This window comes from Tyto alba, unplaced genomic scaffold (genome assembly GCF_018691265.1).
Source record: "Tyto alba isolate M040663 unplaced genomic scaffold, T.alba_DEE_v4.0 Super-Scaffold_26, whole genome shotgun sequence".
Taxonomy (NCBI): domain Eukaryota; kingdom Metazoa; phylum Chordata; class Aves; order Strigiformes; family Tytonidae; genus Tyto; species Tyto alba.
In genome coordinates, this window is record NW_024881300.1 from 11,533,681 (window position 1) to 11,560,013 (window position 26,333).

The 26,333-nt window shown below is 36.8% G+C and overlaps 1 protein-coding gene across 3 annotated transcripts; it reads left to right on the forward strand.

Annotated features, from left to right (window-relative positions):
* Positions 1-1,981: 1,981 nt before the first annotated feature.
* On the forward strand, positions 1,982-24,863 carry ZNF507 (zinc finger protein 507). 3 transcript variants are annotated; one of them, XM_042797619.1, is made up of 7 exons: positions 1,982-2,938; positions 6,445-8,573; positions 9,732-9,837; positions 15,355-15,469; positions 17,806-17,910; positions 20,796-20,930; positions 21,065-24,863. In XM_042797619.1, exons 2-7 carry the CDS (start codon positions 6,450-6,452, stop codon positions 21,426-21,428), a joined length of 2,949 nt encoding a protein of 982 aa, XP_042653553.1. In that variant the 5' UTR covers positions 1,982-2,938; positions 6,445-6,449; the 3' UTR covers positions 21,429-24,863. The 3 variants fall into 3 exon arrangements, with proteins under 3 accessions (XP_042653553.1, XP_042653554.1, XP_032843105.2); XM_032987214.2 differs by lacking the exon at positions 1,982-2,938 and adding an exon at positions 3,090-3,667; XM_042797620.1 differs by lacking the exon at positions 17,806-17,910.
* Positions 24,864-26,333: the final 1,470 nt, after the last annotated feature.

The window sequence follows — 26,333 nt, forward strand, 5'->3', positions numbered from 1 at the left end:
TGCACCCCACACTTTTTTTTTCCCCCCCAGAAACAGAACAGCTGTAAGTAAATAAACCTAGTATGCAGATACAGACAATATGAAACACATTCTGTCACCCAAAAAGAATGAGAAAAATAAATCCAGGCTTATGTGTTGCAGTGAGTCTATAAAGATGGCAGAAAAATTCCTAGTTGCCAACAGTGTTGCAATGCTACTACAAATGTCACTTTTTTTATGGTGGATCTACCTCATGATAGATAAAGGCCACCTTCAGGTTGCCAAGACTTAAAACTTAAGTGAAATATAAAGGACAAAAAATACTACTTTACATGCCACTCAAAGTGGTCACACAGTACTCTTGGTCACTGTTCACCCAGGAAGAGGTACAAGCCAAGGCCTCTGTTCCAACCAGTGGTCCATGCAAGAATCACTTCTGTTGTACATAGAGCTATGAAGCAGTTTATTTAACCTCCACTTAAGAGATTCACGGATGCCATTTATATAATACATTATTATAATGTGAAAATTATAAAGCTTTTGGAATGGTTTTAGAACAGCCCAGCGTGAAAGTGTAGAAAACTCATGGGCTAAATTGAATTTTTTATTGACAACTATATAACTCATTGCTGTACAAGTCATTAATGAAAATAAGCCTAATCATTAATCTTGATGACTGAAAGGAGTTTGAGACTGAGGCCGCAAAGAATAAACAGACACCTTAGGGGCAAGTTATTACATGTAGATTTCTTATTTTAAAAGTGCACACAAAAAGGTGCGTATACTTTACATATATTTACTTCAAGATAGCATCTTTGCTGATGTAGCTCTAAATTTACTTGGTGTTTCTAGACTATGCATTACTCTTAAATTAATCTTCTAATGGTTATCATAAAACACATGCCACTGACATTCTGTGCATATTTACAGTAATTACAGAGCAATTTTGTATAAACTTTTACAAAACCATCAACGTTCTGAACATATTACGCTCAACACACGTGGCATCTCTACCACTCCAAGATCATTGCCTTATCCAAAGTTCATTTGGCTTCATGTCTCCTTCAACTTGAAAGCAAGGAAAATGAAATATATGAAAAGAACTTTGTGAATCACAGAGCCTTTCAAATTAATGTAACAGTGTAAAACCTAATTCCATTTTTGTTGTACAATCGTACTTACACAGAGAATGATATCTTTAACTTAGTCCAGCTTTAATTACAACAGAATGTATGGAGACCATTACTCATTATCAACCCAGTAATTTTGATCCAGACATACCAGATCCTAGCATATTTTAATTGGAAAAAGGAGGATGAGAGTTCTATATCTACAAGAATGATTCAACTCAGCAAACTGGTTAATTAAACTATGATTAGTACAAAAGTGGAAACTAAGCTTTTAAAGGAACAGGGTCCACAAAAAATAATCACATTTCTATGAAAAGGCTCCATTTAGTATGGCAGAAAAGGCTGAAACAAGATGCTATTATTACTACTACTACATTTGACGTTGTAAATACTATGCAGATTCGGTTTTTTATTTTTTTTGAAAAATCAAATGTATTTCAGTAGGTGTTAAGAAGAAGACGGGTTATATCTTTGCTTTTTCCCCACAGCACTTTCTTTTTAAAAAAGTCTTACCCAAATCTTAGCAAAGTTATCAAGTCACACACTGTAGGATAAGGATTGAAGTGTCTTAAAACTTCACAAAATTAAACAGAGCTTCATAATTCAAGGAATCAAAGTAACAAAGTAAAATTAGAAATTAAATAATGCCTATTGAAATGATGGCTAAATCCATCTCTCTAAAAATACCTGATTTGCCAACATTACAAATGCATCTCCTATCTCCATAAAGCAATACACAACCATGAACAAAACTCCCAACTACGGGAGGAAGCAAACTTGCAAAAAGTTGCTACACTGTTACCAGCCTCTTCCCTCACCCCCCCCACCCCCCCCCAATCGAATTTAGACCCACCCATATCAATACACTTCAAGCCCCTTTCTGGAAACAAACATTAGATTTTACCTGCCATGACCATGCCATGAGCCACTTCTGAAACCCATTATTCCCCTGTCTTTTCAGTTTATATGAAGTATCTCCTAAATTCACAGCATGTAACATTGATGGTATAGCTTCTAAGGTTGTCCCTTACTTGCAGCGTATGCTTTCAACTCCATATTCCTGCTAGCTTAAATTGCTAAACCTTATTGTCGGGTCTCTGCAGTTTACACTTCAAAACATTTGCACCGATTTGCCATTTTAGACCCAAAATGGAGGGTTTGTTGTGTTGTTTCTGTTGTGGTTTGTTTTTTTGTTTTTAAGTACAGGTGTTTACCATTTGAAAATCGTGCTGTAAGAAAGTACCTTTTGGGAGACTGTACGATTTCCTGAGGCGCATTGTGCTGCCTGGCTGGGCATTGGATACTGGAATATTGACAAACTCCTGACTAAGTCAGGAAGCCAGGACATCCCCTAAGCATGGGAGCTGCAAGGTAAACAACAATTATTTTGAGACTGAGTAAAACCACCAGGTCAGCCGCACTGGGCCATCATGAGCGGCTACGCATTGCTGTTGATGCACCGCTCTGAGTTGAAATTTAAGTTAAATTGTTAAGCATATCGGTGGAGCCACCTACGCCAACGCTGCCCTGGCAAGAGACCGGTGGCGGCGAGCTGTGGCGGGGGCCCGAGCAGCACCCCCGCCCCGCGGCTCCGCCCCGCCCTCGGGAGCCCGCGGGGAGGCGAGGGGCCGGCGACAACGGGGCAGCCCGGTGCGACGAGCCCCGCAGTCCCGAGCGAGGACACGGCGGGACCCGCCATCGCCCCCGTAGCAACGGCGCGGAGGTAGCGGCGCGGCGGTAGCGTCCGTCCACCCGCCGGTCACCTGACCCGAGCCGCCGGTCACGTGATACGGTATCCATCGTCGCCATCTTGAAAGCGGTGGCCGGGGGTGAGGAAAAGAATTTGTTTTTTTTTGTTGTTATTTTTCTTCATTAAAAGGCAGGTAAAAGGCGGGGCGGGCCCGCGGCGCCGCCGGGGCGGGTGAGCGGGCGCCGGCCGGCCGGCAGGGAGGGCGCGAGGCGCGGCGGCGGGCGGGCGGGCCCCGGGGCGGCACGCCGCAGCCCATGTGCGGAGCCGCGGGCGGCTGCGGCTCCCGGCGGAGCCGTCCCCGGGCCGGGCCCAGGCCGCGGCCACCCACCCACCTTCCTCCCCTCCTCACCTCACCGCACCGCACCGCGTGCGCCTCCCACGGCGGGCCAGCTCCCCGCGGCTCGGCCGCCGGCCCCTCGCCCGCCAGGCCCGCTGCTCCAGGGCCGCGCCGGCGGCACCTGCGCGATATCAAGCGGGACCCGCCCGGGGAGTGGCGGCAGGTGCGGGGGCGGCCTACGGGGAGCGCGGAGGGCAGGGCAGGGCAAGAGGGGGCCCGCGGGAGAGTGTCGCAGCTCCGCGGCCAGCCGTCCCCGGGGAGCAGTCCCGGCGCAGGGGCTCCGCTGCCCGGGGCAACAGTTGGCAGCGCAGAGCTCCGGCGGTGAAGTTTCCTTGCCCTCCGGAGCCGCGATGTGATCAGACCGGCCTCTCCGAGTGTGACTGTTGTGCAAAGCGGTGGCTGGCTTTTCCTAGACCTGGAGGCGTCTCGCCCTGCCGCTGCCGTGCTGCTCCAGTTGGTGTCTTGACACAGGTGAACAGAGACGGGGTCCGGATCTTCCCCTTCGGGGCCCTTTGTCATCCCCAGGCCCCGTATTTTAATTACTGTGTAGGTCGTCTGAAGGGTACGTGCTGGCAGAGCCATTTGCCGGATTGAAGCTTCATGTCATAGGAAATTGAATCATCTTTGTTCTTAGTGAAAGCGATGTAGTTATTAAAAGCCAGATTTTGTGTACAGTTCTTATCATCCCTCTGAAAACCAAAGTCTGTAGTAAAAACCCAAGTCAGCGGTAAGCATTAAGCTTAGTCTATACAAAGAATGACATAACACATATATACCATGACTACACATCTGTTAACTTACATCAGCTACAAGCATCCCAAATCAATACATCGGAAGGTATTCTCTCTGTTTTCATTTTTGACACAGCAATACTATGTGGCAGACTGTTTATTCTATGGACTGTCTAGGATCTTTCCTCATAGTTTCTATGCTGCTTTCATATGGAAAAGTTAGGGGAAATACTTGCCTATTTATCATTACTTACAAAGTTTTAAAAGTTCTGAGTATTATTTAAAGTAGCACCATGTGCTCATAATTTTCCTTAACTCATTCTGAAATTGAAAGTGCTTCAGGTAGACATTATGCCTTTGAGCACTTCATATAATGTTAAATCTGCTTTCAGGGGAAAAAGCATGTTTGTTTACTTTTCATAATGTTTTTTAAACATTACAGCCAGCATGAAACAAACAGCGAAGTGGTTTTGTATACCTAAATAGGATGTTTTTCAAATAATAACCTTAAACTTCTTCTAAGTTAATATATAATTGCAGATATTGCATGAAAGGCATGTCATTTGTCTTAGCCACATAGACAAGAGTTAGTCATTCAATATGCTGTGCCAAACATAATAGAAGTAGAAGCATAAAATGCACATTGATGCATCTACTGTTTTATATTTACAAGGTTACATGCTTATATGTTTCAGTTTAATAGTAACTCTGTGGATACATACGTTGATTCATGTTAATAAGACAATACTGAACTTGAAATAAATAAGCAGGCTATTTGGTATACTCTTATGTAAGATTATACTTCTTTTGTTTTAAAAATATTTCTTTTTTAAATTTCTATCTCCTACAGTTGATCTACTGTCGCAGTAGTCTTGATAATTTTAAATCTGTTTACACAGATCCAGCTATAAAGCATAAGGCCTTAAGTAGCTTAGTTTTCTAGTTATCATGGATGCAACTGCTCTATGGCTTTATTTGTATTTTAGAATTTTTTCAATTTTAATGTAGATTTTGGCCATTACCAAGTAAATAATCTTCAAACTAATACTGAAAAATTGTAATATTAAAGACAGTAGTCTTGTCTTTCTCAGTGATTCAGAATTGACAAATTTCGCTGCATTTTCAACTTGAAATATTTTACATGAGCATGTGAGGTGTGAATGATACTAACATTGCTTATATTGACAGTTCTGACAATAACCTGAATTGTAAATTGAATGTCAAATAAAGGTAACTTGAGTAGTTCTGCCCAGAATTTTTCTGTAGTGGGAAAGGGGCATCACTGATACCACTCTTGTATGTCTGTTCATTGTATTGCTGTACTAAATCCATATGTAGAAAAGAGTGGATTTCATGAGTCTTTAGGACCAGTTCTGGAAGTTCTGGTTTGGCCTGTATATCTTTCTTGAAAGAAAAAAAAAAAATCCCTATGAAAAAACTTGAGATGCAGTTTCAAGGATGATTGCTAAAAGAAATCTCTGTCATCTCTACGTTCTAAATTTTATATATTTATCATATTGTGTGTAAAATATATGGGTGTGTATATAGTGGAACTTGAATAGCTTCTTTTTAGACATTTTTTCAGAAGTAAATTTCACTGTAAGACTCTTTCTGTCTGGCTCCTCCACCCCTCACCCCACAGATTTGTCCACATCACAAAGTATGTTTTCATGTAAATTTATACATTTTGGCTTCTAATTTAACCTCCAACAGTACCACATGATTGCCTGTGGTTTATGGTTAGATATGTTTAAAGGAAGTGTAAGTGGAAATAGTTATTGCCTTTAGCTTTCCCTCAAAACAGAAAAAAATTACCCTTTATAAATTTAGTACCAATTGATTTAACCTACAATTAAGGAATTGTAGAAAAAGCTACAATGAGTAGCTTTTCTAGAAAATGACATTTATAAGAAGTATGATTTGACATTTGAATGGTCTTTAATATTGTCACAGTGAAATGACTAATACAAGTAAACATCAGAATCGCTTTCTTTTCCTAACATGTAAAGGGAAAAAAAAATGCTTATTTCTGTAAATTATGTTGTTGCAAATTGTTTGCTTTAAGAGACATCAGTGTACCACAGTAAGTATGTTAGGAATACATTTTCACATCATATCATGGCTTTTAAACATAAATATGCCAGTTACTATTGATTGGTACATTGAAGTGTCTAGCATTCAAATGTGTAGTCCTTGTAAAGAAAAAGACAATAGCTGTAACAATGCTATTTAGCCTATACTTGAAAAATATTTATCTCACCCTTGTGCAACTTGGAGGCAGGCTGTTACAGGCTCTTTTGGAATCATTCTGTCCAGCTGTATTGGATAGCATCTACACTACCTGCTAAATGTCCCCAAAATCTTTGGCTATTTATATAGCCATCCTGAAAGTTTTTATTAAGTTAGTGGTATTAGCCTTCCATATTTACTAGAGTGAGAAATCTAAACAGTATTGCGTTGTATTTTTATTATTGTGCATGTATAAATTTTAATTTTCTATAAAACCCTTTCTCCTAGGTATTATGGAAGAAGGAAGCAGTGTTGCAGTATTGATGCCAAATATTGGGGAACAGGAAGCTGTACTGATTTCTGAAACAGTCATTGGCCCAACACTGCAGAACAGTGAAGACCAGAGAAAATGTAAAACTGATCCACTAATCCATGTTATCCAAAAACTAAGCAAAATAGTTGAAAGTGAGAAGTCACAAAGATGCCTTTTAATAGGGAAAAAACGTTCCCATCCTAATGCTTCTGCACAGTCCTTTGATGCAGACGATCTTTGTGAAATCCCAGCTAAAACAATTGAGCTATCTGTTATTGCTACCAAAAAGACTGAAGAGTTACAGGCAGATTATTTTGTAACTGAATGTCTTCCACGAACCAAAACAAAGGTGACATGCTACCAGTGTAGTCTATGTAAGTTTCTATCACCTTCTCTCTTAACACTACAAGAACATATAAAACAACATGGGCAGAAAAATGAAGTGATATTAATGTGCTCAGAATGTCATTTTGCTTCCAAAAGCCAAGAAGAACTTGAATCCCACTTCCAAAATTACCATGAGAATGACGGTAAAAATAGCATCCAGACAAAAGTGCAGCAATGTGTAAACATCACAAGTTCATTTTTGCAAGGACCCGTGGAAGGAAGTGTAAAATCTGGGACCGATCAGACAGGAAATCTGGAATGTAAAGATATAACTCGGTCTACTCATACGCCTGAAATGGGTAGGAGAAAATGGTATACGTATGAGCAGTATGGCATGTACCGGTGTTTAATTTGTCGGTACACCTGTGGTCAGCAAAGAATGTTGAAAACACACGCTTGGAAGCATGCGGGTGAGGTTGATTGCTCCTATCCTATCTTTGAGGAAGAAAATGAAACTACCAATTTGTCAGAGACAGTTGTAACTCACACACCTCATAATGTGGATACAGTTGTTCTTTCTCTGGAAAACAACGAACTCGATATCCACAGTGAACCTTCTCTTCAACTTCAGATTTGCAATTCTGAGCAACTGTCATGTAAATCGCCAGTAGAAACAAATGTAAAAGAGGAAGAGGTGTTAAATCAGTCTGTAGCACAGTCTCCTACTACAGAGGTTTTAGAGGAGACTGCATCAGATACAGAACAGGATAATACGATAACTGATAGCCTACTTTCATCAGCACAGAAAATCATCAATTGTAGTCCAAATAAAAAGGGTCACGTCAACGTAATAGTAGAGCGTTTGCCAGGTGCTGAAGAAAGTGTCTTACAAAAGCCTTTTTTGATGAACACTGATATTGAAACAGAAAAAAAATTAATCTCAGAGGAGTCCCATGTTACCTGTGAAGAACCTGATGAAGTTTATCATTCAGATGAAATTCAAGAAGTAATAATAGGATGGAATAATAACGAGAAGCAAGATAATGAATTAAGCTCTAATAAAAACATAACAACTGATGAAAATGTGCCTCCTGCACGAAGGAGGACAAATTCAGAGTCTTTACGACTACACTCACTAGCTGCAGAAGCTCTTGTTACAATGCCTATCAGAGCTGCAGAACTAACAAGGTCTGGCTTCAGGACTTTGACTGGAGAAGATGCCGTCGATGGAGGTGCAGGACAGGGAGAAGCTGGTGGCCCATGCATGGCTCATTCTAAAGTGGTATCTTCACTTAATCCTTCAGAGGAGTTTAGTGGCTTAAACCAAAGTGAATGTGCAATTGTTGAGATACAGAAAGAAAGGCCAGAGTTATCGGAAGCACCAATTAAAATGGGCATCAGTATGTCACTACTCACTGTCATTGAAAAACTGAAGGAGAGGACAGATCAGAATGCTTCTGATGATGACATTTTGAAAGAATTACAAGACAACGCACAATGCCAAAATGCAAATGATGCAAATATTCCTGGAAGTAACCTAGTAGAATATATACCTAATGTAGATCGACCCTACCGCTGTCGCCTCTGTCATTATAGCAGTGGTAATAAGGGCTACATAAAACAACACTTGAGAGTCCATCGTCAGAGGCAGCCGTACCAGTGTCCTATCTGTGAACACATTGCTGACAATAGTAAGGATTTAGAGAGCCACATGATCAACCACTGCAAATCGAGAATGTATCAGTGCAAGCAATGTGAAGAATCTTTTCATTATAAGGTAAAGTTCTTTCCTGTGTCTATAATAGCTAAATAACCTCTTTTGCTGCTTTTTAAATAACTGGTGATTCCTCCTTTTAACTTAACTGAGTCTGACATCCTGGCTTCATTGTCGTTGCAATTGGGGATTATTGCCAGCAGCACTTTCCAAATGTATAATTCAGCTATAATTATTCTGCTTTACACACTGAAATAAACTTGCTTCCTCACATAAATTATTTTCCTGAGAACAGTCTTAAGGATATATTAATATCATGGGTTTTTTTCTGCCCAGGTGTAGCAACTACAGGAAGAAATTGAAGTATCAGAGAACTTAATAGTTGAAACATTAAAAGAATACTCAGACATGCCCACTAGCTGTGAGTGTGTGCAAAAGTAATCATGGCATTTGGGAGTAACATGAGACTCTCTGAAGCAGAAATTATTTTCTTTTTTCCTCTGTTATTGTGTTGGTCTGGATGTTCTGCAGGACTTAGGTCTGAAAGATTACAGAGCAGAAAAATGTACTTCTGCCAGTTTTACAATCACTGTTTCAGGTGCTGATGAGTGTGTTCCCATGTACTCAGTTCAGTACTCAGGAACAAAGAATAGATAACGTAGTATCTAGAGGTACAACTGAAACTCTTGTAGGCAATGGTAGTGCAAATTTTTCCATGTTTACTGTTGTTTAGTCCTAGCTTGAAAGCATGTACAGGTAGGGTAGCTAAAGGGTCTCTCTCCCCCCTCCTCCCCAGGCAAGTAGAAACAGGAATAACATATTCTTAAGTCACTAGGCAATATGAAAATTGAGTCAATTTTCACAGAAGCCAGCCTCTAAGCTTTAATCTAATACTGCTTTTGGAGTATAATGATTTTGGAGAAAGAACTGTTTGCCACTTGTCTATGGGAATGGGGGAAGAGGAAGATTTATTTTCTAAATGAAAACAAATCATGTAAGCCTCTCAGTCATTCTCATCAATCCTTTATGTTACTACTATGTTATTTACTTTGTTTTGTTTCTAATAAAATTACCTGAGGGATAATCTGTGTATATGTTAACATACATTTTATAACAGTTGACATTAAATCTTGAGCAACAATGTCACAAATTATTACAATATTTGAAGTGACCAGTGTATATTTGTAGTGCATATTTAAATGTGAAGAAATTGTTTTTCAGAGCCAACTGCGAAATCATGAAAGAGAACAACACAGTCTTCCAGATATCTTTTCAACAGCTACTTCTAACAAACTAATAGTTTCCAACGAAGTAGATGAAAGAGAAGGTACTGTTTATATTTACACTTGAAATTACAAAAAGTCACATATAACATTACTGCTGTTTGCTCTATTTGTATAAAACTGTTTTTAAGATCTTGTTCATGCTGAAACATTTTCATGCGTGTTCATAACCTTAAATGTATGTTCTTTTCAGCATTAAAAACTTACCGTAGTCACTTTTGAGATATCTTATAGATGTTTATTGGTAGGTAAGGCATTTTTAGCCCCTGTAATTGGACTTTGCATTTATTCTTATGAAAAACAACTGGTATAGAGTATTACTCTGAATTTTTAAGAAAAAAATATTTTTTTCCTTCCTTCACCAGCTACAGTATTTTCCAAATCACTAACAGTAAACAAAAGAAAGCCTTTTTTTAAACTCACTGTAGTAATGTAGTTTGCTGTCAACACATACATACAATACCATCCATTCTGTGTTTAGAAATTTCTGTTTAATTATGGTAATGTCCAAAATGAGTCATTTGGTTTAGCCTTAGAGAGGCAAACATAAGGCATTCTAAAAATGCCACCTGTATCTCTAATAGTTGCCAAGGTAACAGTAGGTATGCATTTTCTAAATGTTTGTTTAACTGTGTATCTGCTTATAATTTAATAATGTTTGTTTTAAAAACAACAACAACAACAAAACCCAAACCCATGATGTGTTCAGGTAGTGAAATAGGGGAAAAAATAGACAAATTTTGAAGTTTAGGAGAAAATAGTGTCCTAAAATCCTTTGAGTATCCCGGAGGCCTGATATTTATTATTGCGACTTGAATGTATCCTTTTCTCCAGTGAGTTAAAGTTACTGAAAATATTTACAGCATTTTTATTCTGAAGGCAACACTGTAATTATTAGTATTTAGAATTTTAGACCACTGTGGGAAAATACTAGTAATTATATCACCTCTGAACAACTGTGGGCTGCAGTATTTCCATTTTGTGCACATAGCTTTTTTCTGTCCTAACTGTGGTCTCTTGTTTGTTTAGACAGCAAAATGTGCACTATAACAGTACTTAGATTGCCGTTGAAATTTCTGGGTTCAACTCTCACCTTTACAGCTGATCAGTGAGTGCAAAAGTAATAATTTAAATTGATGCAACTACTTGTATAAAAAGGTACTAACCAGCATGAGCCAGAGTAGATGGATTGAACCATTAACGATTTGTCCAAAGCAACATGGGACATGCTAGAATGGAATGAGATCCTTAACTCTTGAGTTATGTTCTTTTAGCTCATGCTGCTTCTTTTTCTGGCTTTCAATATACAGGTTAGAAACTTAAAAGTTAATTACCTTATCAGCCTCAGGTAAAATGACCCTTCCCAACTCCTTTTTGCTCTCATCAATGCAGAAGGCATTTAAATTCAGGAAACTGATCTGTAGTGCTTGTCACATCCCTAAGACCTAAGCCTGAGAGAGCCATCTGAAGTCAGGGGGAGACAGGAAGAAGGCTAGGGAGGGTCTACTGGTAGTGGGAACGTTTCCCATTAAGTAGTGGGGTTTTTTCTTCAGAAGAAATAGCATACATGTTTTAATGGAAGCAATAGGAAATAAAACATTGTTAGTTTAGCTGGTTACAAATATCTGTGAGCACAGCCTGGACTATTACTTCTGACAGTGTTTTGATTGATTTAAACCAATATTTTTAAAGATGTCATGATACGGGAATAACTAGCTTGCAATGGCTGAAACATGTCCGATTTGGGGGAATACTGTACCTTTTGAGCCAAAGTCCTGTATGCCTATCTGCTTTTGAAAACAGTATGTTTTAATAAGGTGGTTTTAGAGTTTATATCCCGATTTTGTAACTTAAATTCCATGAAGGAGGAGCCCCTGTTCGAGAAAACTGCCTGCTTTCAATCTAATTACTTTAGAGACTTTTTTTAAAATATTTTTTGTTCATTATAATCTTATAAAAGTGTTACAGCCATGCACTTTAATTGATTGTTTACCCCACATGAAATTTAGTAATGTGGCTTGAATGAAAACAGTTCTCCTTTTAAACTTTTATTAACTCATACTGTGGAATGCTTAAATTATTTCAGAACCAATTTATAATCAAATTGCAACACCACTGCAGTACAGCAATCTCTTGTCAAACAGATGTCATCCCTATAAAGCGACACAAAACAAAGAAGTTTATGGCATAGCATCTGTTTATGTGAAAGATGCCTGAGCTGGAACAGTTTCATTTCTTGTTTATGAAATAGCTAGTCCTAAAAGTCTCTTTATTCATCATGGTTGTACAATAAATTAAAAGGGAGCATTATGACACTGGATATGAGCGGATTGTAAATGTCTAATAATGAAGGGATAGGGTAATAAGCAGCATTACAGGAGCACCTGTTACTGCAGCTAGAACAAAGATCTGTCATTTCCATGTTCACTTTTAAGAGACCTGATATCCTCCATCCAAATAGCAAAAAAGGCCCCAAACCCACAAGAAACAAGCCAGTGGCGGGGCTGGGGGACACGACTGCTATTTTGCAACAGCAAGAAGTTATATGATGTATTATAATTTATGTGCATTTTGTTGAAGGAATAAATATAAAGTAGTGATTGGTATAAATAATTGCTCCTAAGTGTGTGCTACTGGGTGGTTAGCCACTTGTAACTATGCAATAGATAATATGTTTGCATAATGCTATAAAAATCCTATTAGATACTGTTTGTTTTAAGCTGCCTGCTCAATAAAATACCAAATTTGTAAAAGAAAATACATTTGGAAGCAGTTTATTCCAAAGCTGCAGAATTTAAGATAGAAAACCCATTCAAGTAAAGCATGCAATAGCTTAACCTTCACACAACCCCTGCTCTCCCATCGATCTGCAGCCCAGTAAGTGTCTTTGTATTCGAGGTCTTCTTCATAAATGTACATAAAAGAATAATTGTAAAAATGTAAATTCCAAAGTCTCCAAGTATATAATTAAGATTGTTTTGATAATTTACATGAAAGAAAAAAAAAACTAATAGATTTTATTGTATGAGCATATTGTAAGAAAAATTCTCATATATTTTGCATTAAGGTTGATTTGCAAAGAGTGCATGCTATATATTACTTTCATATTATTTTTATAAGAATGCTAGAAGACTGAGAACAGAGTCATGTTTTAAAGTGAAAAATATGAAATATTTTTTCTGTTATCTTGATACAGACAGAATTATTGAAATTTTATTTCAGACTGTCTTTGTATTCAGATTGCTGTTTTATTTTACATGGTATACTGTATACTCTTCAGAAAAAAACCCTGGGGCTATCAGCCCTACCTAATTACTTTGCATCTTGAACAAAAAGTGCTGAATTTTGGAGTGAAAGTTTAATTAGTGGCCATTTTCCCTTACTGTTTCAGTTAGCTTAGTGACTGTATCCCTCAGAATAATATATCTATAACTTTTGTTGACATAATTTGGTGTCTACCTATGGAAAAAAAATCAAAGTGAAATGTTGAACTTCCATTTTGGATGACTCATTCTACTGTTTTATTCTGCAATGTCTCCTTAAAAGAGTGTTACCATAAAGATTCTTAATTGTTACTGTGGTAATTAAAATATTCAGTCTGGTTTATTGGAGTCAAAACTCCAGAACAAAATTATCTTTACAAAATCTGTTCAGTATTTTGGACTCAGGAGACTGAACTTCTGTTTTTGATAATCTCTACAGTTTCTCCTGAATTCAGTCTGCTTGAGTCATTCCTCCCTTCTTTAGCTAAAAAGAATTAGAATCCAGAAGGTGATAAAGGAGAGGGTTTCGATCAGTTTTTATTACTCCAAACTGGAAATAAGTTCATAGTAGTTGGACCTAAGCAGAGATATGTCCAAAAATTCTACTTTCAATCTTTTTGAACAGTCACTTATTTCAAATTTCAAGCTTGTTTGTCTTTTCAAAATACAAGTTGAGCAGTGGCAGACAGACCCTACTCTGTGTGACATGGACCTTCAGTGCCCTTGACCTTTAACAGAATTCTTCTTCATGATTCAGAATAGACTATCCAATTTGGGAAATCAGAACTTACATTTTTCGGGGAGGGGAGTTATTTTTTGGTTTGAGAAGGAGCTCAGATGCCTGGGAAGTAGGTCACCTGCTGTTATTATCAGAGTTCTTAAAACAGTATCTACTAAAAAAGATCTACCTAATACACCCTTTTCTCATCCGCCTAGGATCTTCTGGTGTATCCTACTAGTAGTAAACCCCTTCACAACACAAAATAATGATTTGTTTGTGCTGGAGATGTGCTTCGTAAGAGTATGAAGATTTTCTGAAGTATGTTCTTGCAAGATTTGAGCTTTACTTTGTCTCCCACACATTGTTTATTGAATTGTATATTTATTTCGGTTTGGGGATGTACTTCAGTAATGATCTTTACCCACCAGAGAAATTCTCCAAGGATCAATATCAGAGTTTCTTCAAAGCCCGTCTATATAACTGAGAGTAATGGCTTGACTGTTCAGCAAACTAATAAGAACTTGAGCACCTTACTTGCACTTGGAAAAAAAAAATATAATTAATCAGGCTAGTGAAGAGGTTAGGTAGAGAAAGAAAACTCTGATTTTAGTTTGATGTTTGTTTTGGAAGTAGTGCTGATTTAAACATCTCCAACTTTTGTGTTCCTTCATGTTTCTGCTATTCCCTCATTTGGGGAGTGCATGAAGGCTGTGTGATAGGCTGGAGTAGGAAAATGAGTTGCATGAAAAATACCATCCCTCTTCCCAAATGTTAGTATTTTAGCCTGAATCAGTTCCATTATTCAGTGAGGGAGCAGGAATAAGGCTGTTTAAGTCGACACATTTGCATCTCAAAAGTATTCACTGTGCACTGGCATACACACATTTGCCTATGTTAAATTAGTCATTAGCCTTTGTCTCTGCAACCATTAATTTTTCAAGAGTCTCTTTCATTCTAGAAAGAAAAAAAATATTTTTATTACAATTGATTTTCAGTAATTTGGAGAAGTTCCAAATTATTTCTTCAAGACATCTGGTCAGTATCTATTTTTTTATCATCTCAAATTCTGAAAGTGTGAGTGTATGAGGATGAAGAAGAGGATCTAGATGCTTCCGGAGGCCTTTTACTTCGCTTTTATATGTTTGCCAGTTGGAAACTTGTCCTTTCTCAATGCCCATCTTTTCCTCTGATTCATTCTGCAAAGCAGTGAAACTGCTGGGTTCAGCAGTTCCCACATTTTATCACGTTTTGCTTTAACACAGGATTTTAATTCAGCTGCTGAAAGAAGGGAAGTGTCCACATAGAGGGAAAGAATGTGTTTTCCTAGAATTTTAATAATTTCAGTAAATGGTAGGGCAAATGCAGAACAGCATGGTAAATTAACAATACCTTTATTATCTCTGTGTCCATTGCCAGTTTGCTCCAGATACTTTCTAAGTAAATATTTATAGAAATTTAAAAGTATTACTTTAAAATGTTAATTCATGTTTCATAATTCACTTGTGCTGAAATTATCATCTGAGAACTTCTTACAATGCTGAGTGCAACACTAAAATAATGGATTTTGTTTCATATAGGAAATAAGTCTTCAGTTCAGAAACTGTACAGATGTGATGTATGTGACTACACAAGCACAACTTATGTTGGTGTACGAAATCACAGACGAATTCATAACTCTGATAAGCCATATAGGTAAGTGTCTCAATGATTGCTGGCTAATGCCGTGTGCTTGATTTACTTGTTTTAACTAAAAGCGTTGCTTAATTGCTCATGCAATTTTGAAACTATTGTTAAAGAATTTCAGTTACATAATTTTACTGCAAATTTGTAGACTCCATACTTGCTGGTTGACTCAAACTATGTAATTAAGATTTGCTAGCTTTACCAGGATGCATCTTTTGCTATAGCAGTCTACCACCTGTTTTCAGTTTGAAGCATTCAGATGTGGGAAGGAAAATAATTACATTTTAATATTGAACTTTGGCCAATAGTAATAATATATTTCTTGAACTCCTTGCACACTTACTTTCATTTTGGATTTGCTTTATAGCAAAGTGATCCCGATTGTCATATTGTTCCTTTGCACACTGACTTCTATAGACTGTGGCAAAATTCTGCCCTTTTTCTTGTCGCCAATCCCCTCATCTTTTTCACAGGTTTCAAACAATATTAACATGCTCACTTAGGATCAGATTTTATAAATTTTCTACAAGGATATTATATAGATTTATATAGAAACTTTGATATCTAACATCACATGTAATACTATAGCTCAGGTCCCCAGCAGAAAAATAAATCATGCATTTTTCTATTGGTTGCTGCATAAATTCCTGCAAATTCAATCTATGCTCATTCAGTGTGGATCTCTGTCCCTCTCTAGTGGCTAGAACATAGATCTGAGTTAATAGAATTTTTGAGCTAATATACTTCTATCTTTTTAATACAAATTCTGGAAGCTCAACACCTTGAAATGCTGAGCTCAGCCAGGGAATTTCTCTTTTGGATAAACAAAACCAGAAGACATGTTGTATTTTGATTTGTGCCTTATAATGATATCCTATAACACTAGCAAAAATTTGCAAGGTATTTGCTCAGAGAGCAAAAGTGGAATACAAATAGATTTTTTTTTTCTTCTCAGAATCTTTCCTGTTGCCATTATTTGTTACTTAGTGGAGTTGGAAGAGCAGATACTGTAGTGTGTCTTGTATATGGTAGTTTTCTGAATTGGTGTTAGCTGGCCTGTTTGATTTAGGAACCCTTGAAATTTTTCATTGCTGATATAGACTGCTGCATGCTAAATTTAAAGCTACTGATGTGGCTTTCTTTTCTTACTGGTTTTTCTTAACCCCTTAGACAAATCTGTAAACCTGGTAAGATACTTAAGTCACAGCTTAAAAACTATAAAGATCCAGTATTTATGGTATTTCTCCTTCTGAAACATTTATTCCTTAAGCCTTTCATAGTATTAGGTAGAAACCTACTATATTGCTGCCATTTTTATAACTGTAAACTGACAAAAATTGCTGGAAATTAAACTGTATGGCCTCCAGTGATGCATTTTTGTAGATTTGATGCCTTTTGGATTTTGATACTACACAATTAAGTCTTTTCAAAACTAGAGTAAGCTCAAGTTAAGTATCCTGCAGTCCCAAACTGTTTCACACTATAGACCACACTTAGTAAATATTGGACATTTTACCATTTCAAAAAAAGAAAGAACTAAAATTCTAACAAATATGCAGAGTTTTAGCTGAGCTTGATGTCTTCTGTTTCAGTATGTTACACACAGGAAGCTTGTGTGGTAGTATATCGATATTTATGAATGGCATAGTATTTTGTGTAATGCTTTGGGATCTGAATCCATGGATCCAAATCTAGATCCAGACTGTTTTATGTATTATTCTTATACAAAGATACTGTCTTCTGTCAGAATCAAAAAAAAAAAAAATTCAGACAGCATGATGGGACACACTTGTCTTAGGGCACTTGAACCTAAATGTTCCTGGCTTCTACTTCAGGTATAATGCTCTGAAATTTAAGACATTTTATTACTAAACAGATAGTTTGGCTCTTAAAATGTCACGAGAAACAAAGCTGTTGCATTAAGTAGAACACATATATTCTTGAGTAACAAGACACTTGTAAATACAGTGTCCCCTATAGCTCTTATGATCGTATTCTGCCTTTGCATCACGTAATCAAGCAACTTGCATCAGGGCTTCATTCATTCAAGTGCATCCACATCTCCCTTATACTTCATTATGCTTACCAATTTCAGCAGAGGGGCACAAGATAGATGTCAGAAAGGAATACAGTCCATATGCCTAGTGAGTCTTGCTCAAAGGTGAAGGCTTATTTGGGCTGCAGAAAATTCTCAGAGTCCAAAAAGTGGAAGTTAATGTCATTACTTGGACTTCTGCATATATTGTTAGTCTTGAACTGTAGTCTTTCCTTCTCATAGATTTTTATTTCTGGAATAGTGTTAGCAGTTAATTGTCAGATTAGTTTACTTGTTGTTGTCTCTTTAGATGTCGAGTATGTGACTTCGCCACCACAAATATGAATAGCTTGAAATGCCATATGAGGCGCCACCCCCAGGAGCATCAGGCAGTGCAGCTAATGGAACAGTACAAGTATGTAACAGTTCTAATTTGGCAAAAAGCTGTGATAGTACTAATTTTGTTAAGACACAAAGCAGAGCTCAGATTCTATTCTTTTCCCTCCTAGATTCATTCTTTGTTCCAAGCACAGCCTTTAGTCCAGGCACAGCCTTTGCACATACCTCTTAGTTACAATTCAGACTGGCATCACACTGCCCTAATTAGGAATTAGTATGAGTTGTCATTATGTTTAAGTGAGGCCTGTGCTTTATAGTCTGTCCATAGATATGTTTTATCTATATAGATGAGAAGGTTGGCACAAATATTTGCAATTGTTTGCTTCTAATTTGCAACAAAAAATAAAAGCTGGGAAAGGAAAGAATATCAGGAATATTTTGAATATTTCTTAGTAGAACAATAGGAAGAATCCAAACAAAGCACATTTACATAAGGATTTATTTTCAAGAAAATCTGCTTCTATAACTTCAGAGTCCTTCTACTGCATGTTTTTCCCAAAATGTCCCTAGTAGCACTAAGTTCTATTTGCTCTGCTGTCATACTTCGTACAGTATTGCTGAGTGCCCTTAGTATTACAGAAGATTACCGAAAGCCTTCACATTTTAGTCGGGGCCTCCCCAAGGAAATAGGCTATCAAAAGCTGCAAGATAATTGTTTCCTCAGTAGATCAATTTAGGATACACTTGAACAGTAAAGTTTAATAATTCAACATAGGTCAACTAGTAGGGCAAATCATGAGATAGAATTGAAAGGGTTCTCCTACTAAACTCAATGGAAAATAATTCTTTTTCTCTGGGAATGTCTTACATATACTGTAACTATACATTAACTATATGATCATAAAGTGTAGTACATCAGGCTAAACACTGTTGAGTCTCTGTGTCCTTGATTTGAACTGTATGCTAAAGCAGTCAATGGCATTTGGCTCATGATACTGTCTCAGCAAACTAAATCTGATTAGTAAATCACCTGAGTAAATTAATGTACTTCAAAAAATGAGACTGTAATTAAAAGGGGATAAAAACCAACACTGAACTGTTGCTTCATTCACTGTGTTACCACCACACTGACAAAGCTGTGTTAGTGATGCAGAAAAGTCATTTATATAATAAGACTAGTGGAATACATATGCATATAGAATGGAATTAAGATTATTTGTTGATCTTTGTGTTTTGAAAAAAATAATTTTGACATAATTTTATCTATAAATTAACTATAAGCTCTATCTTCTATCTTATTTTTAATTATGCCATTATTTTGTAACAGCCTTATTAGAAATACTAAGATTCTCAACCTGAGAGTGACCTTGCCTATACTTGAAAGCATCCATTTTCTTTACAAGACTTCAAATTAGAAGAAAAAGAGAAAAACAGGATAGTACATTCCAAATCAAGTAATAGAGAAAAGTGAGCTAGAAGGACATGCCTGTTGTTACCCAGCAGGACAGAATTATCTTGCTATATAAGCAAGGCAATGTACCATGCCTTCACCTAACTTGTTATCACGATTTTTGCTGTTCTCCACAATCTTCTGCTGAGCAGAAATAGTTTCCTGTATATGATTATTTGCAAGGCATTTAAGGACTATATCCTACTGTCATTAAGAAAAGTGGTGAAACCTTAGAATTGTAGTGTGTAACGCATTTATGTAGGACTTCTTGTGTTTTGAGGTTATATTTCTGAAAAAGTCTTAAAAATTTACAGAAACTTATTAGCATAGTAGTCATTTTAACAGATATCATAGTGTAACATATTGGGATCGCATTGCTTGAGCAGAAAACATCTTATGCATTGAGAAATGAGATAGACTGAGATTTATTCCTAGCTATAATTTATTAGAACACGGTCATCTTTGATTTCTAGAAAAATTTTATCCTGGTCTTTTCTGTGTGATTTGAGAAACTGAAGACTTCCAAAGTAGCAGGTATCTAAGCAAACTAGCTTCCTTGTTCAAAAGACAAGGAGCTACTTTGTCTTTACCGTGAATACTGTTCTGCTCTGGAGTCATGTCATGCAGTATCACTTGTTTCCTTCATGCTGAGGTGACTAATTTATCATCTTTGAAAACACTTGTAAAAAAACATTCGTATATTCACATATGAAAAAAGACTTATGGGATTTGATCAGTCTGGGGTTATTTGTGTCCATAAATATATACTCCATCTCTATATAAATAGGATTTATTCTTCAAGGGTTTGTTCTTTACTGTATAAGACAGTGTTTTATAGGGAAATAGAAAATATTTAGTCTTGTGGTGCCCACACTGATGGAAAAATCTATGGACAAAATTGTCACCTGTCTGAATCTTGATCTGTGAATATATTCAAAATCTGACTGGACACTGTACTCGGCAACCTGCTGTGGCTGATCCTGCATGAGCAGGTGGATTGCACTGGGTGATCTCAAGAGGTCCCTTCCAACTTCAACAATTCTGTGATCCTTAAATAAACTAATACAAGCTACATCAGGGAAGATTTTATTAGTTCAATTAAAATTATCAGTGCTAATTACACAGCTCCTGCTTGGTTCAGAACAACAGCGAAGAGATCTCACTCCCTGCCCGCCAGATACTACACTGATGTACTCTGTTTCTGCAGTCATCAGAACTATTGCATTTTTGCAGTATTTGAACAGTTTTAACAGGCCAAACAGATACGTTTTTAATTCAGTTGTTTAAGAAGTCAGAAAAATAAAACTTAACATTTCCCACACCTTAATGAAATTAAACTTTGCAAACTAACATGACCTAATTATGAAACTCAAAAGGGGGACCAAGAACAGGATTGACATCTCTCTCTCTGTGTACTCATCCTTATGGAAGAACTAATCCATTACTAAACTAATAAAATCTAGCTTCTAAATGTTTTTCTTCTTCCTTCTCCCCTTTTTTTTTTCCCCTAGATGTTCTCTCTGTGGATATGTATGTAGCCATCCCCCATCCCTGAAGTCCCACATGTGGAAACATGCAAGTGACCAAAATTATAACTATGAACAAGTGAACAAGGCTATTAATGATGCAATTTCACAAAGCAGCAGGTATGTCTGATTTACTTTCAAGCCCTATCATCTAGAATTTTCCAAAGATGCAACTCTGACCCAAAATAAAGCTCCTGTCAAAAAGCAACAACTGTACGTTTTGATATTTGTTACGGTTTCTATTATTATTTCAGATTTCAAGGACAGCTTCCTGACAAAACCTTATTTGAAGGCACAGATGAAAGTACAGTACCAATATTAGGAAGTTCAGACAACTTGGTGTCTCTTACAGAGTCTATTAACCAGACTGCGAATGAAATTTCAGGTTCTGATGAAAATGAAAAACCTAACTTGATGAATACCTCGTGCAGTTTAGAAAAGAACTCTACTCTACCCCATCTTGGCACAGAATACTGTGTTCTTCTCTTCTGCTGCTGCATTTGTGGTTTTGAGTCTACCAACAAAGAAAATCTGCTCGATCATATGAAAGAACATGAGGGTGAAATAATAAACATCATTCTAAATAAGGACCACAGCACAACTCAGAGTACAAACTAGGTGAAGCAGTAAGTTAAAGAGAGGGTTTCGTAGAGTGAATATTTTCTTTGCTAATTTTTACCTGAGAAACTTGCTAGAGAAGAATTGCAAGCAAAACTCGATTTCCCATCTTGAGTCCTTGTTTCAGTAGGAGGACAATATTTCAACCAGGGACTGATGAATCATTTAGGAGATAAATATAAGAAGTGGGGAATAGAATGATACATTTTAACCTGTTATTTCTCTATACGGTGCCAATAATGTAGGGTTGTTGGATGTTTTTCCTTTTATTGTCAGGTACTAGTCAGTAATAATGCATTAGTACAGTATGTTAAAACCCAAAGGTATGAAAGCTTTTTATCAATTCAAAAGCTTTTCTCTTCGTCCCACTTTGTTGTTTTACAAGTATTTCAGCAAAGAACTTTTTTACCCTCTTTTTTGAAACTGGCAACAGAGCAGATAAAAATTTTACAATATGATCTCATAAACCCCACTGCCTGGATTCTGGAAGGTAGAGAGAAGAGGTAGGTGAGGGCATGTGTGTGCTTGCACGCACACATAAGCGTTTCATTTTTCCCAATCTATTCTTAAGGCCTTCCAAACTCCCAAGCTGTCTTTCAGCAGACTGCTAGACTTTCTATTGATTTAGAGCAGCAGGATCTGGGGAGCCTAGAAGTATTTTGCTAATAACTATTTGTCTGATTGGATCCTAACTAAAAAAACAGCCATCTTTTGAATTGAGAGTGTGTAAAAGATCCTTTATAATAATGACCTGCTGTTTCTCAGTGGTTTTCTTGACACATTCAGCAGAAATATTATATATAAAAAAAAAAAAAATAAAGAAGTAAAAAAATAAAAAGCTTATCATATGTCACTTTTAATTTGTGGTGATTACTTTGCAGTATGTATGAGCAATGTTTTTTAATGAGAACAAGATATTAACAGTAACTGCCACAAAGAGATGTAGATTAAACCTACGTAGACTCCTAAAGATGTAGGTGAGCACAAAGTGGGATTTTGAGAAATGCCTAAATGCTTTGGAGTTCTTTGAAATCTCACTGGCTGTCTAAATTTGCCATTTGTCTGGCAGAGCTGTAACTGTAGAAATAATTCACTGAAAGTTAGAGTAATCTTCCTGTATAAAATCATATTAAAAAAAAAAAAAAAGGCAAACAATATTTTAAGCAAAAACTGTATCCAGTCACTTGTAGAATAAATTTTACTAGTGCATATAATATGGACTCATAAAGGGAATTGGGGATTACTTTGTTTTCTGAGAAACACATAGGAATCTCTCTGTTTTAAAGCCTTTAGCTTCTAAAATTACAGTGCGATGTGTTTTTTTTTCTTACAGTCACAGCAGTTTGCAGTAGAAGACATTGATCTGTGTATCAGTTTGGAATGTTAATATACTGGCTAATTACCTGGCAACTTTGTTGAGGTTATTTATAAAGTTGGCTACTTAAATTGTTTGAAATATATGCTTCAGTCCAGTGCAGTAGCAGCACGTCCAAAGAAGTCCTTTAGCAGCCAGATTTAAACTTTCTAGTTCAGGCATGTATTTCTGCTTTTAATGAATGGCAGGTGCACAGAAGCATGCCTGGTTCCTGACATGGGGATGCAGTTACCTGATTTTTAGTAACTCATTACTTAAAAAATTACTTACTCTTGGAAAAACAGTATTTTATGGTTACTTTATTTATACATTTCTGCTAGCAGAATAAGCTACAACTGTAAATCTAAGAAGGTAGCATATGTAGTATACAGTCTATTGTGCTATTGCTGGCTATAAGTGGCAAATACATTATTTTCAGTTAAAAATTATTTTTCATATTCCTACATGGATAGATTTTACATTTGAAAAACATAATTTATTCACATGAACTCAAATTCAATTAGAAATAGTAAACTTTTAATGGGATATTCATACTGTCTTGTCAACACCAATATTTTACCTTCAATATAGAATTCATGTGAAAATAGTACATTATCTGGAATATATCTCAACTTTCTCATTCACAGATCCCATTTGTTGAAAAAATTAAAGGTATAATGAGATCTGTAGTAATGCAAAACTACCAGTCAGTATTCACAGAAACAATATTTTGCCACATTGTTATTTTTGTGTAAAGGGATAATTATTTTAAAGTTGCTCAGCTAATGAAAGGTAAAAAGGTGAAAAACTTGCATTTATAAGCTAAAAAGGAGATAGCAGTGAACCAAGACTTAAAAAGCAAGTAACCTTGAATGAAAATTACCAGTTTTAGTGTATGTGCAATCCACACTTGCAGCATTAAGTATAATGCACCAGGACTCATTGTAATGGGATTACTAAGCAGGATGCATCTATTCACTTGTTCCTTGCCATCTTATTGCTTTTTTCTTTTTGACCATGTGTTCCTATAAAATAGTAGGAAGTTAGTTGCCTCTGAAAACCATTATGAATCCTAACAAATGCCAGCAAATAATTATTTCCCACATGCACATAGATTTATTTTTTTAACTGTCTTCATGCTGCTTGCTATTAGTTACCCACTCACAGTTCCCATGAACTTTATCATAAGTTCTGCATGTGAAGTAATTATAGACTTAGTTTTTCTGAAAGCGTATTATTCCTCAGGTTATCTGCTTTAGAAAGTGTATGGTTGGCTTGGCTGCATGTTATGTAAGGGTTTTTAAGCACATTTCAAAGTCACCAACACTGCGGTCTTCCCCTTTAAGCTTTTAAAATATTTTTGGATCTTCTGTTACAGCACTATCAGACGATCAGCTATTCACTTGCTGTTTGTTTAAATAAGATTTTATTCTGTGATATGAACTGTAACTTGCAGCTTTGTTTTAAATGCTATACTTCTACTAAAGAGAAAACTTCATTCATACTAGACTATACTGATAAATAGGTGCATATTTCATCTTTCTGATTTATGCTTGGCCTGGAAAAATAGAATGGGATTCAGTCAAAGTTATTGTATTTTCCTCTTTCAGAAGCACTTGTTTAATCATTTAAAAAAATGTACAGTTGGTGCTCAAAGTAACATTTGTTAAGATATATTTAATAGAAATTTACATTTGCATTTGATATTCATGGACATGGGTACATGTATTTTTTTAAGAAAAGGTATTGTAACACTATGGCACTGCTTTTATAGCCAAAGTATAAAAAATTTAGAAAACTGACATGTAAAGACTGCAGTTAATTCTGATACTGTATCTTATTAAATAGGATGACTTTCATTTTATAAAATTATCCAGCACATTAAGCTGCATGCCTTAAGCTCTCTCTAGGATTGTGTTCCTGATAGAGGACTGTTTGGAACTATGAAGCAAAGTCTGTAGTACTACTTTAACTACCTTCTGAAATACTGTACAATGTTAGAATAATTTATTTTGCTTTACAGGAGTTTGTCACGTATTGACTTTAATATTGTATTTTGGTAATAAACTTTTTTTGTTAAACACTTTAGTCACTTTTATTTGACCTGTATGAAATATGAATATGGAAAATTCAAACACTGAACCAGCGTTTAGTGAGATGGGAATCAGTTTAAATCAAAAATTATTTGAAATACTTTACTGCTATTTCTCACTCTTGTGTCAAGTTATTACAGTTTTAATACTGTTAATACAAGTTTTATGAAAGTAACTGTAATGATGAAATCTGAGATGATATATCAATTCAAAATACTTGTAAGCCCGCATGCAGTTATGATGGGACAATTCTGAAGGACAGAACTGCATTTTCAAAATTCATAATGAAGCTAGTGGAAATTTTTTGCCTAATTTAAATGGAGTGAAAGCATTACACAGCTTTTTTCAGGTAAGTGATTGACTCTTGCTTGTCCATCATATAAGCTAAAACATCTTGCAACCTAGTTTTCAATATACAGCATATTTCTTGGCCTTGCTCAGGCTTTTCTTCCCATCCTTTTCAGAAAAAAATAAAGTCTAACTCAGTTGCTATTGCTGGCCAAGGAGAATAAAGAGAAAGCATCGCCAGAGTACCCACTGCTGGTATTAACATGGTTTACATTTACATAACCAGGCCTTTCTTTTTTTTTTCTTTTTTTTTCCCGTTCTTATGGCCCTGGGCCAAATACGTTGAAGTAAAAAAAGCTGGAACTACAAATGTGTTTAGATGCAGTGCTACAGAATGCTCTGTCATGCAGCTTTTTCACATCTTCTCTAATGCAAAATATGGGGAAAAAGGTCTCTGTAGTAGGAAGTGGCATCCAAGTATTACCCTGTTCACTGGGCTAAAATACCTTGCTCACTTCAGCGTAATAAAGCAGGAGAGCCTCATCAGAAGTTACTTCCCCCCCATAAATAACCTGGTTGTGTGTGATGCAACCAGTATCCCAAGACACCTTATCTGCTGTGAAACACACATCTTACCAGACCCCTTCCCTCCTCACTAGTGCTGGCCAGCCCAGGGCAGGGCTGTGCTCCCAGGAGAGAGGGCACCATGCATGCTCGTGGACGGTGCAGCTTCTGCAGAAGCGGGGCTGGACGCACCGCCTGTAGGAATAGAGCTGCACCGACCTAACTTCTGATGATTGTAATGCTCCTGGGAATTAGGAGAAAATGGGTTAGAGCCCTACCACGCATCAATGGGATTTGAATCACTGTCCTGTATCTTTGGCAAGTATTTACGGTCAGAATTACTGCAGAAAAGCTAATGCAAAACGGTTCTTTTTTTGCAGTCCCTTCTAGGCATATTTGGAAAAGAGCTCTCACACCGAGCTGCTCATAAAGTGGAACACCATTGATATTGACTTGACTTAGCTAGGTAAAAAAAACTCAGAATCAGTAAAATTAAGATACTTTTGCCCAAAGCAAAACTTCAGGTACCTGACAAACTTTAAAAGTTGAAAAAAGAGATAATCTAGAAATTTTACATGCTTCCAGCACATTACATGGCTGCTGAAA

Coding starts and splice junctions, on each gene's coding strand:
- ZNF507 (XM_042797619.1), top strand. CDS start 6,450: ATGGAAGAAGGAAGCAGTGTTGCAGTATTGATGCCAAATATTGGGGAA. Junction 8,574..9,731: donor AAGAATCTTTTCATTATAAG/GTAAAGTTCTTT, acceptor ATTGTTTTTCAG/AGCCAACTGCGAAATCATGA. Junction 9,838..15,354: donor CGAAGTAGATGAAAGAGAAG/GTACTGTTTATA, acceptor TGTTTCATATAG/GAAATAAGTCTTCAGTTCAG.